The 11,536-nt window shown below is 37.0% G+C and overlaps 1 protein-coding gene across 1 annotated transcript; it reads left to right on the top strand.

The window, feature by feature from the left end:
- The first annotated feature begins 284 nt into the window (after positions 1–284).
- Snrpg (small nuclear ribonucleoprotein polypeptide G) lies at positions 285–11,129 on the top strand. The gene is made up of 4 exons (XM_047523491.1): positions 285–420; positions 3,875–3,897; positions 4,622–4,746; positions 10,950–11,129. Exons 1-4 carry the CDS (start codon positions 389–391, stop codon positions 10,998–11,000), a joined length of 231 nt encoding a protein of 76 aa, XP_047379447.1. The 5' UTR covers positions 285–388; the 3' UTR covers positions 11,001–11,129.
- The last annotated feature ends 407 nt before the right edge of the window (positions 11,130–11,536 follow it).

Here is an 11,536-nt window from a genome sequence, read left to right as displayed (position 1 = left end):
AAATACTAGACGCCCACTCCTCCAGAGCTCATTTCCATTCGGCATATATAAAAAAAAAAAATAAACGCGATCCACAAACATAGGAGCTTCCGACGTTACCGAGAACCAAACACCTTACTGACTTACCTCAAGTTTACAAAACGGAAATGGAACTAAGGCCCCACCTCTCCGTCAAGGCCAATCGCTGACGACGCAACCGGAAGCTGGCGACTGACCGATCTGGTCCGCCTTCCTTTAAGTATCGCGAGGTGAGATGTAAAAATTACCGACAAGCAGTTGGCTATCGGGACTGGTGACGTCAGACGTAAGACGCCGATTCTACCGCGGTAGCGTGGAGGAGGCCGCCAATTCCGTTTCAAAGCATCTCTGAGCCTGCGGAGTAGACAGCATGAGCAAAGCTCACCCTCCCGAGCTGAAAAAGTGAGTATGTGTGAGCCGCGCGTAAAGGGCCGCTTCCGTGTGTGCCCCGGGTCCCTTAGGTCTTCTCTATTTCCCGTCAGTGTGACAGGCGTGTGTACGCCAAACGGCTTGGGCCCTTTCGGCTCATTTCTTACTCGGCCCTGAGGCCCCCTGGATCCAGACCAGGGTCCGGCTCGGAAGAGTTCGGATGCCAGGGCAATCGCCGCGTTTCGGCTCGGTGGACATGGTTACCAAAAAGCAGCACCAGCGCCTCTATTTGGGCGCTGTCCCAAGTTCCCGGCCCCAGCTCTCCCCCGCGACCTCCTTAATTGAAGACCTCGAATGCAATCTTTTGTTCAATGTCTTGAATAGCATCATGGTCCGAATAAGGTGACTGGAGAGGTCCTTCTACTAGGAGTGGAAGTGTTCGATAGCATGTAAAGATTCAAAAAGACAAAAGAATGCATGGCTGTTTCTTTGAACTTTTACTGAGAAATTCCATTCCTTTTTCTTGCCCCTTTTTAAAATTTAAATTCATTGTAACTGATGCATAGAAATTCTACATATTAATAGGGTACCATGTGATGTATCGATACATGTGTTCATTCTTGCCCTTCGTAATTAAGTTAAACTCGATGTGGTGTGATATCTTGTTCTGGTGCTAAAATTGTGTGAGGACATTAATTTCCTAAAGCAAAGACTAGTTCTTTGGAGTTTTGTTCTACACCTAGTAGAGTCACCATAAATATCTTTAATTTCAGTAGTTCCCGGTTTAAAGGTCTAGCCTCCTCAAATACTTCTTGCCTAAACTTAACATGTGTCGTATTGTCGTCTTTATAATCAAGTAATACTTTATACCAGGTAGTTCTTTATCTACATGTAGTAATTGGATTTCACAGCCATGTAATCTGCCTCTTGTATGGCCTGTTTTTTAGTAGTCCTGAAAAAAAGACATAAGGAAGAGTTTGTATTTAAATGCACATTTTTATATCAGAGCAACTACTGTGTGCAAATCCATGTGTATTTTAATTGAATTTGTTAAAGAATTACTATATGGGGATGAGATTGGTGCTAGAGCACTTACCTAATAATAAGTGAGACCCCGGGTGCAGTCCCCAATACAGCAAAAAAGAAGAAAATGTATTAAACCGTAAGTTCCAATGTTAAGAAAAATAGAGGTTATTGTGACAATGTTTACTTAAAAGTCATTTTATTGGTGAGCTGATGAATGAAGTCTTGTAAGAATCTGGGTTCTTCAGGGACTGGTAAAATGATGATTGTTTTTTGGCAAAGGGACTGTTCTCACGTGTAATTTTAGATTTCCATTCTGATTCTTAACAAATATTTGGGAATATCAGAGAATGAAACTACTTTTGAATGGAGCTAGTTTTTATCCTTAGATGCCATGAATTGTGAAATCAGATCTTCCTGCAAATGACTAAATTTCTTCTTTAATTTCTCAGATACTTTTTTCTATCTTCATGTTCTTCTCCTTGCTTAGTGTAATTCAGTGATTCTTAAATGGGAGCTAAGGAGTTGGGTGCTACCAGCATCTAGTGGGTGGAGGCTGGGGATACTGCTAAACATCTCACAAAATATTGGATTACCTCAACAACCAGAAGTATCTGGCCCCAAATGTCAGTAGTGCTGAAGATAAAATGCCTTGGCCTAAATAACTGACCTTCCCACCTCTTAAAATTTGCTACCAGGGTAATTCTTGACAATGATTGAGGCTTTAACAACCACTGTCTGTAAAATAAAGTTCAAATTTCATATCTCAGCATTTGAGTCCATCCATCTCAAAATCCAAGCATCAAATCTTAACAACTGCTGATATTTGAGTGTCCTTTTCTTCTGTCAAACTGAACCATTTGTGTTACTCTGATTTTCTCACTTGCTGGATGACTTTGGGCAATTTTCTTAAACTTTCTGAGCCTCAGTTCCCCATCTATAAAATGGTGGTAAAACAATATAATTTGTCATAAGAATCAAATAAGCTCTTGTTACAATATGCTGTTTATCATATGTACTACTAAAATGTATGATTTTATTCATCATACTTAATAAATGCACTTTTATTTGTAAATATATTTAGTCCTACCTTCAATCAGGCCCTATGTCTTATTATCTTTCAATTCTTTCATGATAATCCTATACATTAAAATTGAGTGGGACACAGGCTGGGGTTAGCAGGGTACTTGTCTAGCATGTACAAGGCTCTGGGCTTAATCCCCAGTACCATTAAAGAAAAAAAAAATTAAGTTAAAACCAAAATAAAAAGGGCTGGGGATGTGTGACTCAGTGGTAGGGCAACCCTGGATTCAGTCCCCAGTACCACACCCCCAAAAATTTAACAAAATTTCATATTTTCTGGCCTGTAACTTAGAGAGGTAGAAATTGATTTGACTGCATGGCTTAATGTTCACATGCTATCCTATTGAGATGGGATTTTTCTTGTTTAATTCAAATTGTCTGAAATTTCAAAAGAGTACTTTTGTTTTATTAACATATGTTTGTGTGTTGAGAACTGCCCTTGACACTTAAGCTTAATGTTTTAATATTAACCTCTTTTGTCACAGAGTCCCAGATGTGAAACATCTATAAAATTTTAAATATAAGCTGGGTGCCGTGCTGCAGTGCCTGTAATCTCAGTGACTTGGGAGACTGAGACAGGAGGATCAAGAGTTCAAAACCAACCTCAGCAAAAGCAAGGCACTAAGCAACTCAGTGAGACCCTCTCTCTAAATAAAATATAAAATTGGGCTGGGGATGTGGCTCAGTGGCTGAGTGCCCCTGAGTTGAATCCCAGGTGACCTCACCACCTCCCCTCCAAAAAAAGGACATAATTATATTGTGATAAAAATATAATTGTAATATGATATTAATTAATATAATAATACATAAGCTCTAGATTATGAGTCCTGAACTATTTTAATGCACCTCTGTCAGTTTCATTGCTACATTTGCAAAATTGAAATCTTGGGACTTAATAGGTTAAATAAAACAACACTACTTATAATCTTAGGTATAAAATCAAATACCTATTGAATTGGATATAGTTTGATTACTGTTTTGGAAATAACCAGAACATAATCAGAATTTTGTTTTTCTGTTATAATTATAAAATCCAATCATTGAAAATTGGGTCAGTGAAGCAACAGCATAGTATTGAACAATAGTAATACTTTCGGAATTCACATTTAAGATTCAGTTTAATGTAAATTAATATAGTCTACACATATTTTGTTTTTATTGTCTTGCTCTGCCCCAAATTTCTTTATTTTATATAATGTCTAATTTAAGTAGCCTATTGATCCCTCACCCTTTACAACAATACAAGATTTTTACTGTTTTAAACTTCTTATCCCAATTGTATAAATTTTAGCAAATTATTTGAACTGTACCTACTTTTGTGCTTGTTTTTGCTTAAAATTTTTAAAACAGTTATGTAATTTTTACCCCTTTGCTTTTTCAGATTTATGGACAAGAAGTTATCATGTAAGTTTGTTGCTTTGTCTTGACTTTTAAAATCATTCAGTTGCTTTTTACATGTGTCTTCAGTGTGCAGTGTTCGGAACCACTTGAGAAAAATTTAAGCACACAGAATCTCTAATTCATATCCATTAATTAAGCAAGTTTACCAAAATGCTAACCAGACAACTTTATTTACCTAATTTCTAACAGCATTTAAGATTTTGGATAATTTCATATAAACCCTCCCTCACCTTGACAGAATTAATGGGAATTTTCTGTGCAGTAATATTTAAAAATTAATCAACCTTTTTTTCCTTTTTAAACAAGCTACAAAGGACTAAGACAAGGAGCACTTACTGTTTCTTGGTAATATGTAGGAAAAACAGTTGTTCCACCTAAATAAAAACCTGACCCATACTGTACTTGAAGTACATGGGAATTAAAAGCATTGGACTTTATAGGTAAACAGTTTTCAGTTTGATTGAATCTCAACTCTACCAAACAAACTGTAACCTTGAATCCTATTAATATACAACATCAGCAGTACCCTTGGATAAAGTAAAGATAATACTACTATCAAGGGTTCTTTCAAATTAAAATGTGGAAGTAAATATAAATTGTTTAGCCCAGTGCTTGGCATATAGTAATGATAGTGGGTCAAACATCTCAACCTGTGTCTTCTCTTACCTGGTTTGTAATGAACAGCTGTTAATGGATGATTTTATTAAAACTTTTTCCCTTTTTATAGTGAAATTAAATGGTGGCAGACATGTCCAAGGAATATTGCGGGGATTTGACCCCTTTATGAATCTTGTGATAGACGAATGTGTGGAGATGGCAACTAGTGGGCAACAGAACAATATTGGAATGGTGGTAAGTAAAGATAAGACTTCTGTTAGAGATTTCATTTTTGCTTTGGAATATGTATTATATTCCCTTGTAGCAAATTTTGGATTAAATTGGAGTTGGAGTCGTTAACCCCATAAAAGTCAAATAACAGTCAAGGTTAGACGTTCCATTTCCTTTTTTGTTCATCATGCAGCAGTCACTAACTGTGATAATGTTGCCATTACCTGAAGGTACTTTCAAGTATACAGAATCTTGTAAGGTCCTATGGCTGTTAAAAATCATTTTTGAACTTTATAAGAGAGACCCATAATCAGTTTTTCATTAGAGTAATTGAGTAATACTTGAACATGTATATGAATCCCCAAGGCAGCTTGTTAAAATACAGATCTGATCCAGTAGCTGTGGGGTAGACCTTGAGATTTTGCATTTCTAACACATACCCATATTTTGCATATCTGCTAGTCACACATGACACTTTTTATTTTACTTGTGTACATAGTTAACTTGAATTTCTGATTTATCACACCCAAAATTAAAAGTAGTCAAGGTAAAAGTTGTGAAGGATAATCAGGACAACCATTCACATGGGATAAAGCAAGGGGGGAAAATGTGTGTGTGTGTAGATATTAAACACTTATAGGGCAAACATTTCAATATTCATTAGGCCGTAGTTGGGTGGCTACTTAAAGTAAGTTTTGGTGTTGTGTCAACAAGACCCAGACTTGAATCCCTCTTTATTTGGCATAGGTCAGTGTCCCTAATAAATAGCAAGCTCAGGTTTGATTTTGGTTTTTGTCTTTGTGTTTTGTTTTTATTGGTACATTATGGTTTTATGTAATGATGGGATTTGTTACATATTTGTAAATGCACACAGTATAACAATATAATTTGACCAGTATCACTCCCCAGCACTTCCCCCTTAAATCCCCTGGTCCCTTTCCTCTGCCGAACTTTTGATTTTCATGAGATTTTCACCCCTATCACCTTTCTTTTCCTTTTCCTTTCTGACTTCCATGTATAAGAGAAAATACACAACCTTTGACTTTCAGAGTTTGGCTTATTTTGCTTAATATAATGGTCTCAGGTTCCATCCATTTTCCTGCAAATGATATGGTTTCATTTTTCTTTATGGCTGAGTAAAACTCCATTATGTATATATACCACATTTTCTTTATCCACTCATCTGTTGTTGGAAACCTAAGTTGGGTCTGTAGTTTGGCTATTATGAATTGTGCTGCTCTAAACATGGGTATGCACGTATTTCTGTGAAGACTTAATTCCTTAGGTAAATACTGAATAGCAGTATAACTGGGTCATATGGTGGTTCCATGTCTAGTCTTTTGAGAAACCTCCATACTGATTTCAATAGTGATTGTACTAATTTATAATCCCACCAAAGATGTAAAAGTGTTCCTTTTTATCTACATCCTCAGCATTTATTATTGTTTGTATTCCTGAAGACTGCCATTCTGACTAGTGTGAGATGAACTCTGTGTAGTTTTGATTTGCATTTCCCTAATTGCTAATGTTGAACATTTTTTCATATATTTATTGGCCATTTGTATTTCTTCTTTGAGGAGTGTCTTTAATTCATTTGTCCATTTATTAATTGAGGGGTTTTTTGATGTTAAGTTTTTTGAGTTCTTTATATATTTTAGATACTAATCCTTTGTCTGAAGAGTAGCTAGCAAAGATTTTTCTCATTGTGTAGATTCTCTCTTCACATTATTGTTTCCTTTGCTGTGCAGAGGTTTTTAACTTGATGCCATCCTGTTTACCAACTCTTGGCATTATTTCTTGAACGTTAGGGATCCTGTTGAGAAAGTTGTTGCCTGTGCCTGTATACTAGAATGTTGACTGTTTTCTTCTAGGAGTTGCATAGTTTCAGGTCTAAAGCCTAAATTTCTTGAAAAAGGTGCACATAAAGATTTCCAAGAAACCCAGGACAGGTGCATGTACATTGTAATCCCATGGACTCCGAAGACTAAGGCAGAAAGATCACAAGCTAGAGGCCAGTGTCAGCAACTTAGCAAAATCCTGTCTTAAAAATGTGCAGTGATGCACATCTGTAATCCCAGTGGCTCAGGAGGCTGAGGGAAGAGGATCACAAGTTCAAAGCCAGCAACTTAGCCAGACCCTTTCTCAAAATAAAAAAGGGCCGTGGATGTAACTCAGTGGTAGAGCATCTCTGGGTTCAATTCCCAGTAGCCCAAAACAAAACAAAAACCCAGCCTCCAAGAAATAGTAAAGTAAATTGTTAGCCTTGTTCACTATTTTTCCCCCTCCCCCTACTTCTCTGTTGTGCTGGGGATTGGACCCAGGGCTTCGCATCCACTGAGCTATATCCCCAGCTCAGCAGCTCTATAATGTTTGTTTTTTCTCTTAAAGTTTGAGCATTAGGGGAACAAGGATAGACCAAGTTTTGACAGATTTGCCTGTATTTTACTTTATTTTTTTGTGGTATGGGGGGTTGAATCCAGAGTCTTAAGCATACTAGACTAGACAAGTGCCCTAACACTGAGCTACATCCCCACTGCTTTTATAAATTTATTTTTTGAGATAGGACCTTGCCAGTTTGACCAAACTGGCCTCAAATTTGTGGCCTCCTGCGTAGCTGGGATTACAGGCATGCATCACCACTCCTGGCTGTTTGTTTTTTGTTTTTTGTTTTTAATCATTGCTTTCAAGGTTTGTGTTAGTACTTATCTCAGATGTATTTCCATTACTGCATTTTGAAAAGTAAATCAGTAGTCTTGACTGAAAACCACTTTAGGGTCTGAATACTGCACAACGCCCCAAAGTTTTCAGCAAATTGACCTTCTACCTTTCAGGCACATACCTCTAGAGCTTGTGTTGAATAAAACTGTGGTGGAATTGAAATATACTGAATTTGCCTCCACCATCACCACCCCAAAATTAGGAACTTTCTTCTGCTGAGAGTGAAATCTGAAGGGCTATAATTCCCATAGCCCCCTCCCACTGCCCAGTCCTGTCTAGCACAGGCTAAATACTGCATATGTACATTTCCTGCCTTTTGTCTCACTTCACTGCCTCCTCTCCTTAAAAGTTCTTCTTATTTTCAAGAATTTCAAAGAATATATGGAATCATAAGTTTCTATCTTCCTTCAAAGCTAACTTTAATAAAGCCTGTTTTCCTACCAATTTGACTCCTAATATTTCTAGAGCAACAACTGTTGTAGCCTAACCTCTCTTCCCCCAGACAGTATTAGAGCCTCTGGGTAACAGAGTCATCAACAACCAGGTTCTTAGAAAAACAAGGTTCTAAATACCCACAAAAACCTGTCACACTAGTGCACACTTGTTTACATCCTGGTGACTCTGAAGTCTGAGGCAGGCTAATAAGTTGGAGACTAGCCTGGGCAATTTAGCAAGACTGTCAAAAAGGACTGGGATTGTAGCTTGGTGATAGAGCACCTGGTGCCACAAAAATTTAAAAATAAAGATCCCCCAAGCTTTCCTCCAGCCCTTCTTAGAAGTTAGGAAATCTTCATTCTGATAGAGGGTAGATTGTTTTTTTCATCTCAACAAATATGCTAAAAATTAATCAGAAACATCTTTGGCATCTAAATTTTGATTCTAATTTGAGAAGGTTTGTTTTAATAATCATGTGCTCATTAGAATTTTTTCATATGAGGGTTTATTAAGCTTGGATCATGGGTCTTTCTGTCAATTTCCCCCTGAATCTTGCTGGACTTTATTTTCTTTACGGAGAAATTGGTTAAAAGCAGTGCTATCTCAAGTAATTTAAATAGTGAGTATGTACTTGTTGTGTTAGGCAATCCGTTCTTTCACTTCAGATATTTGTTCTATGACGAAAAAAAGTTTATCAGTAGACAGAAATTCTTTCAGCTGAGTCGTCACTTTAAACATGCAGTAATGGTAATACAACAATTATGTTTAATAAACAGACATTTTAAAGAAAATGCAAGAACAAGAGTGAACTTTTGACTTTTCTGAAGTAGGAAGATGGGAAACAGGTTAAAAATTTTTTTTTCCTCAGAAGTTCTTAACAAAGGAGATAGTTTAACTATCTTTATTATTACCTTCTCCAAGTCAATGACCTATTGTTTGTTTTCTTAGGGGAAGTGTGTGTGTGTGTGTGTGTGTGGTGTATGTGTGTTCTGAGGGGGAGATAGATAATTACCTAATAAGTTAACTATCCTCTTCTGAAGCACACTCCCCCCCCCAGAGCTGTTAGTGGCATCACCTGTCTTATCTTAAGGTAGGATGAACTTGCCCCAGGTCCCCCCTAAGAATATAGTAAAAATTCTGTATGTTTTGGTGGTTCAGTGTGTGTGTTTGTATACACAATTCTATATATATAAAATTATAGAATTGTGCTGTTGTAGGATCATCTTATTAGACAGCTGTGCCCTTTCAAGAGGCTGCATGCCAGAGCAGCACTTAGCATCACCAAACAGCAAAAGGAAGATATTGAATTCTGGATCTGATGGCGTAGAATTGGGTCTTAAACACAATGGCAAAAGAGGAAGAACACTACAAGGCAAAGGTGTTCAACAACTAGCTTACTTCCTAAATACAATGTGATGAGATTCTCAGGTCAGAAAATCTTAGTTATCTGAAATAAAGCTCTTTACCACCTTGTACTTCTAGGGAAGTGTCAGACATGGACAAATTTATGAGGAAGCTAGGAAAGAAGGCTAGTTGTTTTTCATGCTGTGATCAATGAGATATTTTTTCATCATCTGTTGAACCAAGGGGGCGGGAGGCTATGCCCAGTGCTAGAGCAATTAACCTAGCATGCTTGAGGCCCCGAGTTCTAGTCCCAGCACCATTAAAAAAGTCACGAATTTAAAACAACTAGGTAAACATACTGTTTAGCTCTCTACATTTCTATCCCTAACTTATACGAAGAGTCAACAGATTCTTTCAGTCCCCATTATCATTTTTAGGGAATTGCTCTCTTGTAAATCTGCTCTTTAATTCTTTGTCATCTTTCACCATACGAGTTGCTGTTAATTCTCAGGCTCTGAGGTACTCTCACCTGTTGTGCACCCTTCCTCTCTCAGGCAGAGCTCATTTGTTTATTTCACGTTTTTAGTCCTGTTACAGGTAGTGCAGCAAAGTGTCTGTTCTCCTAGAATTTACATTTCAGTGGAAGAGACAGTAAGCCATACTCTATGTATAAACAAAGCTACCTCAATGAGGGGAGAAAAAAGCAAGTTTATAGCTATTTTTAACCTGTAGTAGAGGTCTATAAGCATAGCTGCACTTTGAATCTTACTCAAAATGCCTTTGATGATTACATTTCTTAACATCCCCCTCCTGCCCTTTCATTGTTCAGTTCTACTTGTCTGGTCTGTGATCTGCAGATCTTTGTGATCTGTAGGTCCATCAGAGACTTCTTGTTTCCAGTCCCTTAGCATTTCAGTTTCACTTGTTTTTCTACCCCTCTTGAATTCACTGACCAGCCATTTCACCTGTGTTCTCATAAATATCCCTGCTTATCTTCATTTATAGCATGTTTACTAAGTCAGGCACTGTGCTCCTAAAACCCTTTCTTTATAATTTCTCTTCCTGCCTCTAAGCACCCTCATTCAGATTTACATGTGTTATTACCAGGACAGTAACTGCCTTTCCTCTAAATGTTAAGTTTTATTTTAACTTGCAAACTGTTGGTTTGGCATTTGAGGCCTTTTCAAGGTTGGATACCAACTATCTTGTTTTCCACCTTCCTTCATGACTTTATGACATTCAGATTAGATTTTTTCCTTATCCCCTTATACTCCATCTTCACCTTAGTTCTGTTGAGAATTTATCTTGTCAAAGTTCTACCCACTTTCCTAGGTAGGCCCAGCTGAAATTTCAAATTCCCTCCTTATTTTACATATGTATGGACTTTTTTTTTTGCCTGTTTTTCCCATTGATTTTTAGATCCATTAAGGTTAGGAATGGGCATGTTTTGAGTCCTATAGTTTTCAAGGTGAAGTGAATCAGTGGAGACTTGGCATCTCAAAAAAATAATTATTAGCTATCAAACTAGAAATCTACCTCTTAAAGGAAGGACTTAGTAGTTTCATGTCATGATTAAAAGATTTATTTAGTCTCCCTATGACTTGAAAAAAGTCTCACAAACTGATATGTAATATGGAAAATCCATTAATGATTTGGTAGAAATTCTTTATAATCACTAATATGTCTACTAAATGAATTTTTCTTTTCAAATCTACTTTTCTCTTTCCCAGGTAATACGAGGAAATAGTATCATCATGTTAGAAGCCTTGGAACGAGTATAAATAATGACTATTCAGCACAGAAATCCATGTCCCATTTCCAGAGGGCCTGTTTTAACTATGACATAAAAATCGGGTCATGTACATTTTCATAATAAACTTTTTTTTTTTTTTTTTTTTTTTTTTTTTTTTTTTTTGTGGTATTGGGGATCGAACTCAGGGCCTTGTGCTTACGAGGCAAGCACTCTACCAGCTGAGCTATCTCCCCAGCCTTCATATTAAACTTTTTGTTAAATAAACTTTTTAATAACAAAAAGCTGTCTCAGATGTTTTGAATATAGACATAGAATGTTAGCTCTTCTGACATGAATCTTCATGGTTAAGACTGATTTCAGAATTTTATGCATTAAAATGGAAGAATCTTATTGAATATGAAACATTACAAGGATTTTCCTTCATGTTTCAGTGCTGAGCAGAGATAAAGAAATTGCAAACCCAAATGCATGAGTGGGGTTATTGTAAAACATTAACTGGTAAGTACAGTCTACTCATGGCTTTTCCAAGTACAGACTGTCTAGCCCTTAACCAAATGCTTGGGA

Source organism: Sciurus carolinensis, chromosome 13 (genome assembly GCF_902686445.1).
Source record: "Sciurus carolinensis chromosome 13, mSciCar1.2, whole genome shotgun sequence".
Lineage (NCBI taxonomy): Eukaryota > Metazoa > Chordata > Mammalia > Rodentia > Sciuridae > Sciurus > Sciurus carolinensis.
This window is presented reverse-complemented; position numbering and strand designations above follow the sequence as displayed.

Bases quoted from the DNA above. Each gene is read 5' to 3' on its own strand.
- Snrpg (XM_047523491.1), top strand. From the start codon at position 389: ATGAGCAAAGCTCACCCTCCCGAGCTGAAAAA. The intron at 421-3,874 runs GTGAGTATGTGT...TTGCTTTTTCAG, and splicing joins CACCCTCCCGAGCTGAAAAA to ATTTATGGACAAGAAGTTAT. The intron at 3,898-4,621 runs GTAAGTTTGTTG...CCCTTTTTATAG, and splicing joins TATGGACAAGAAGTTATCAT to TGAAATTAAATGGTGGCAGA.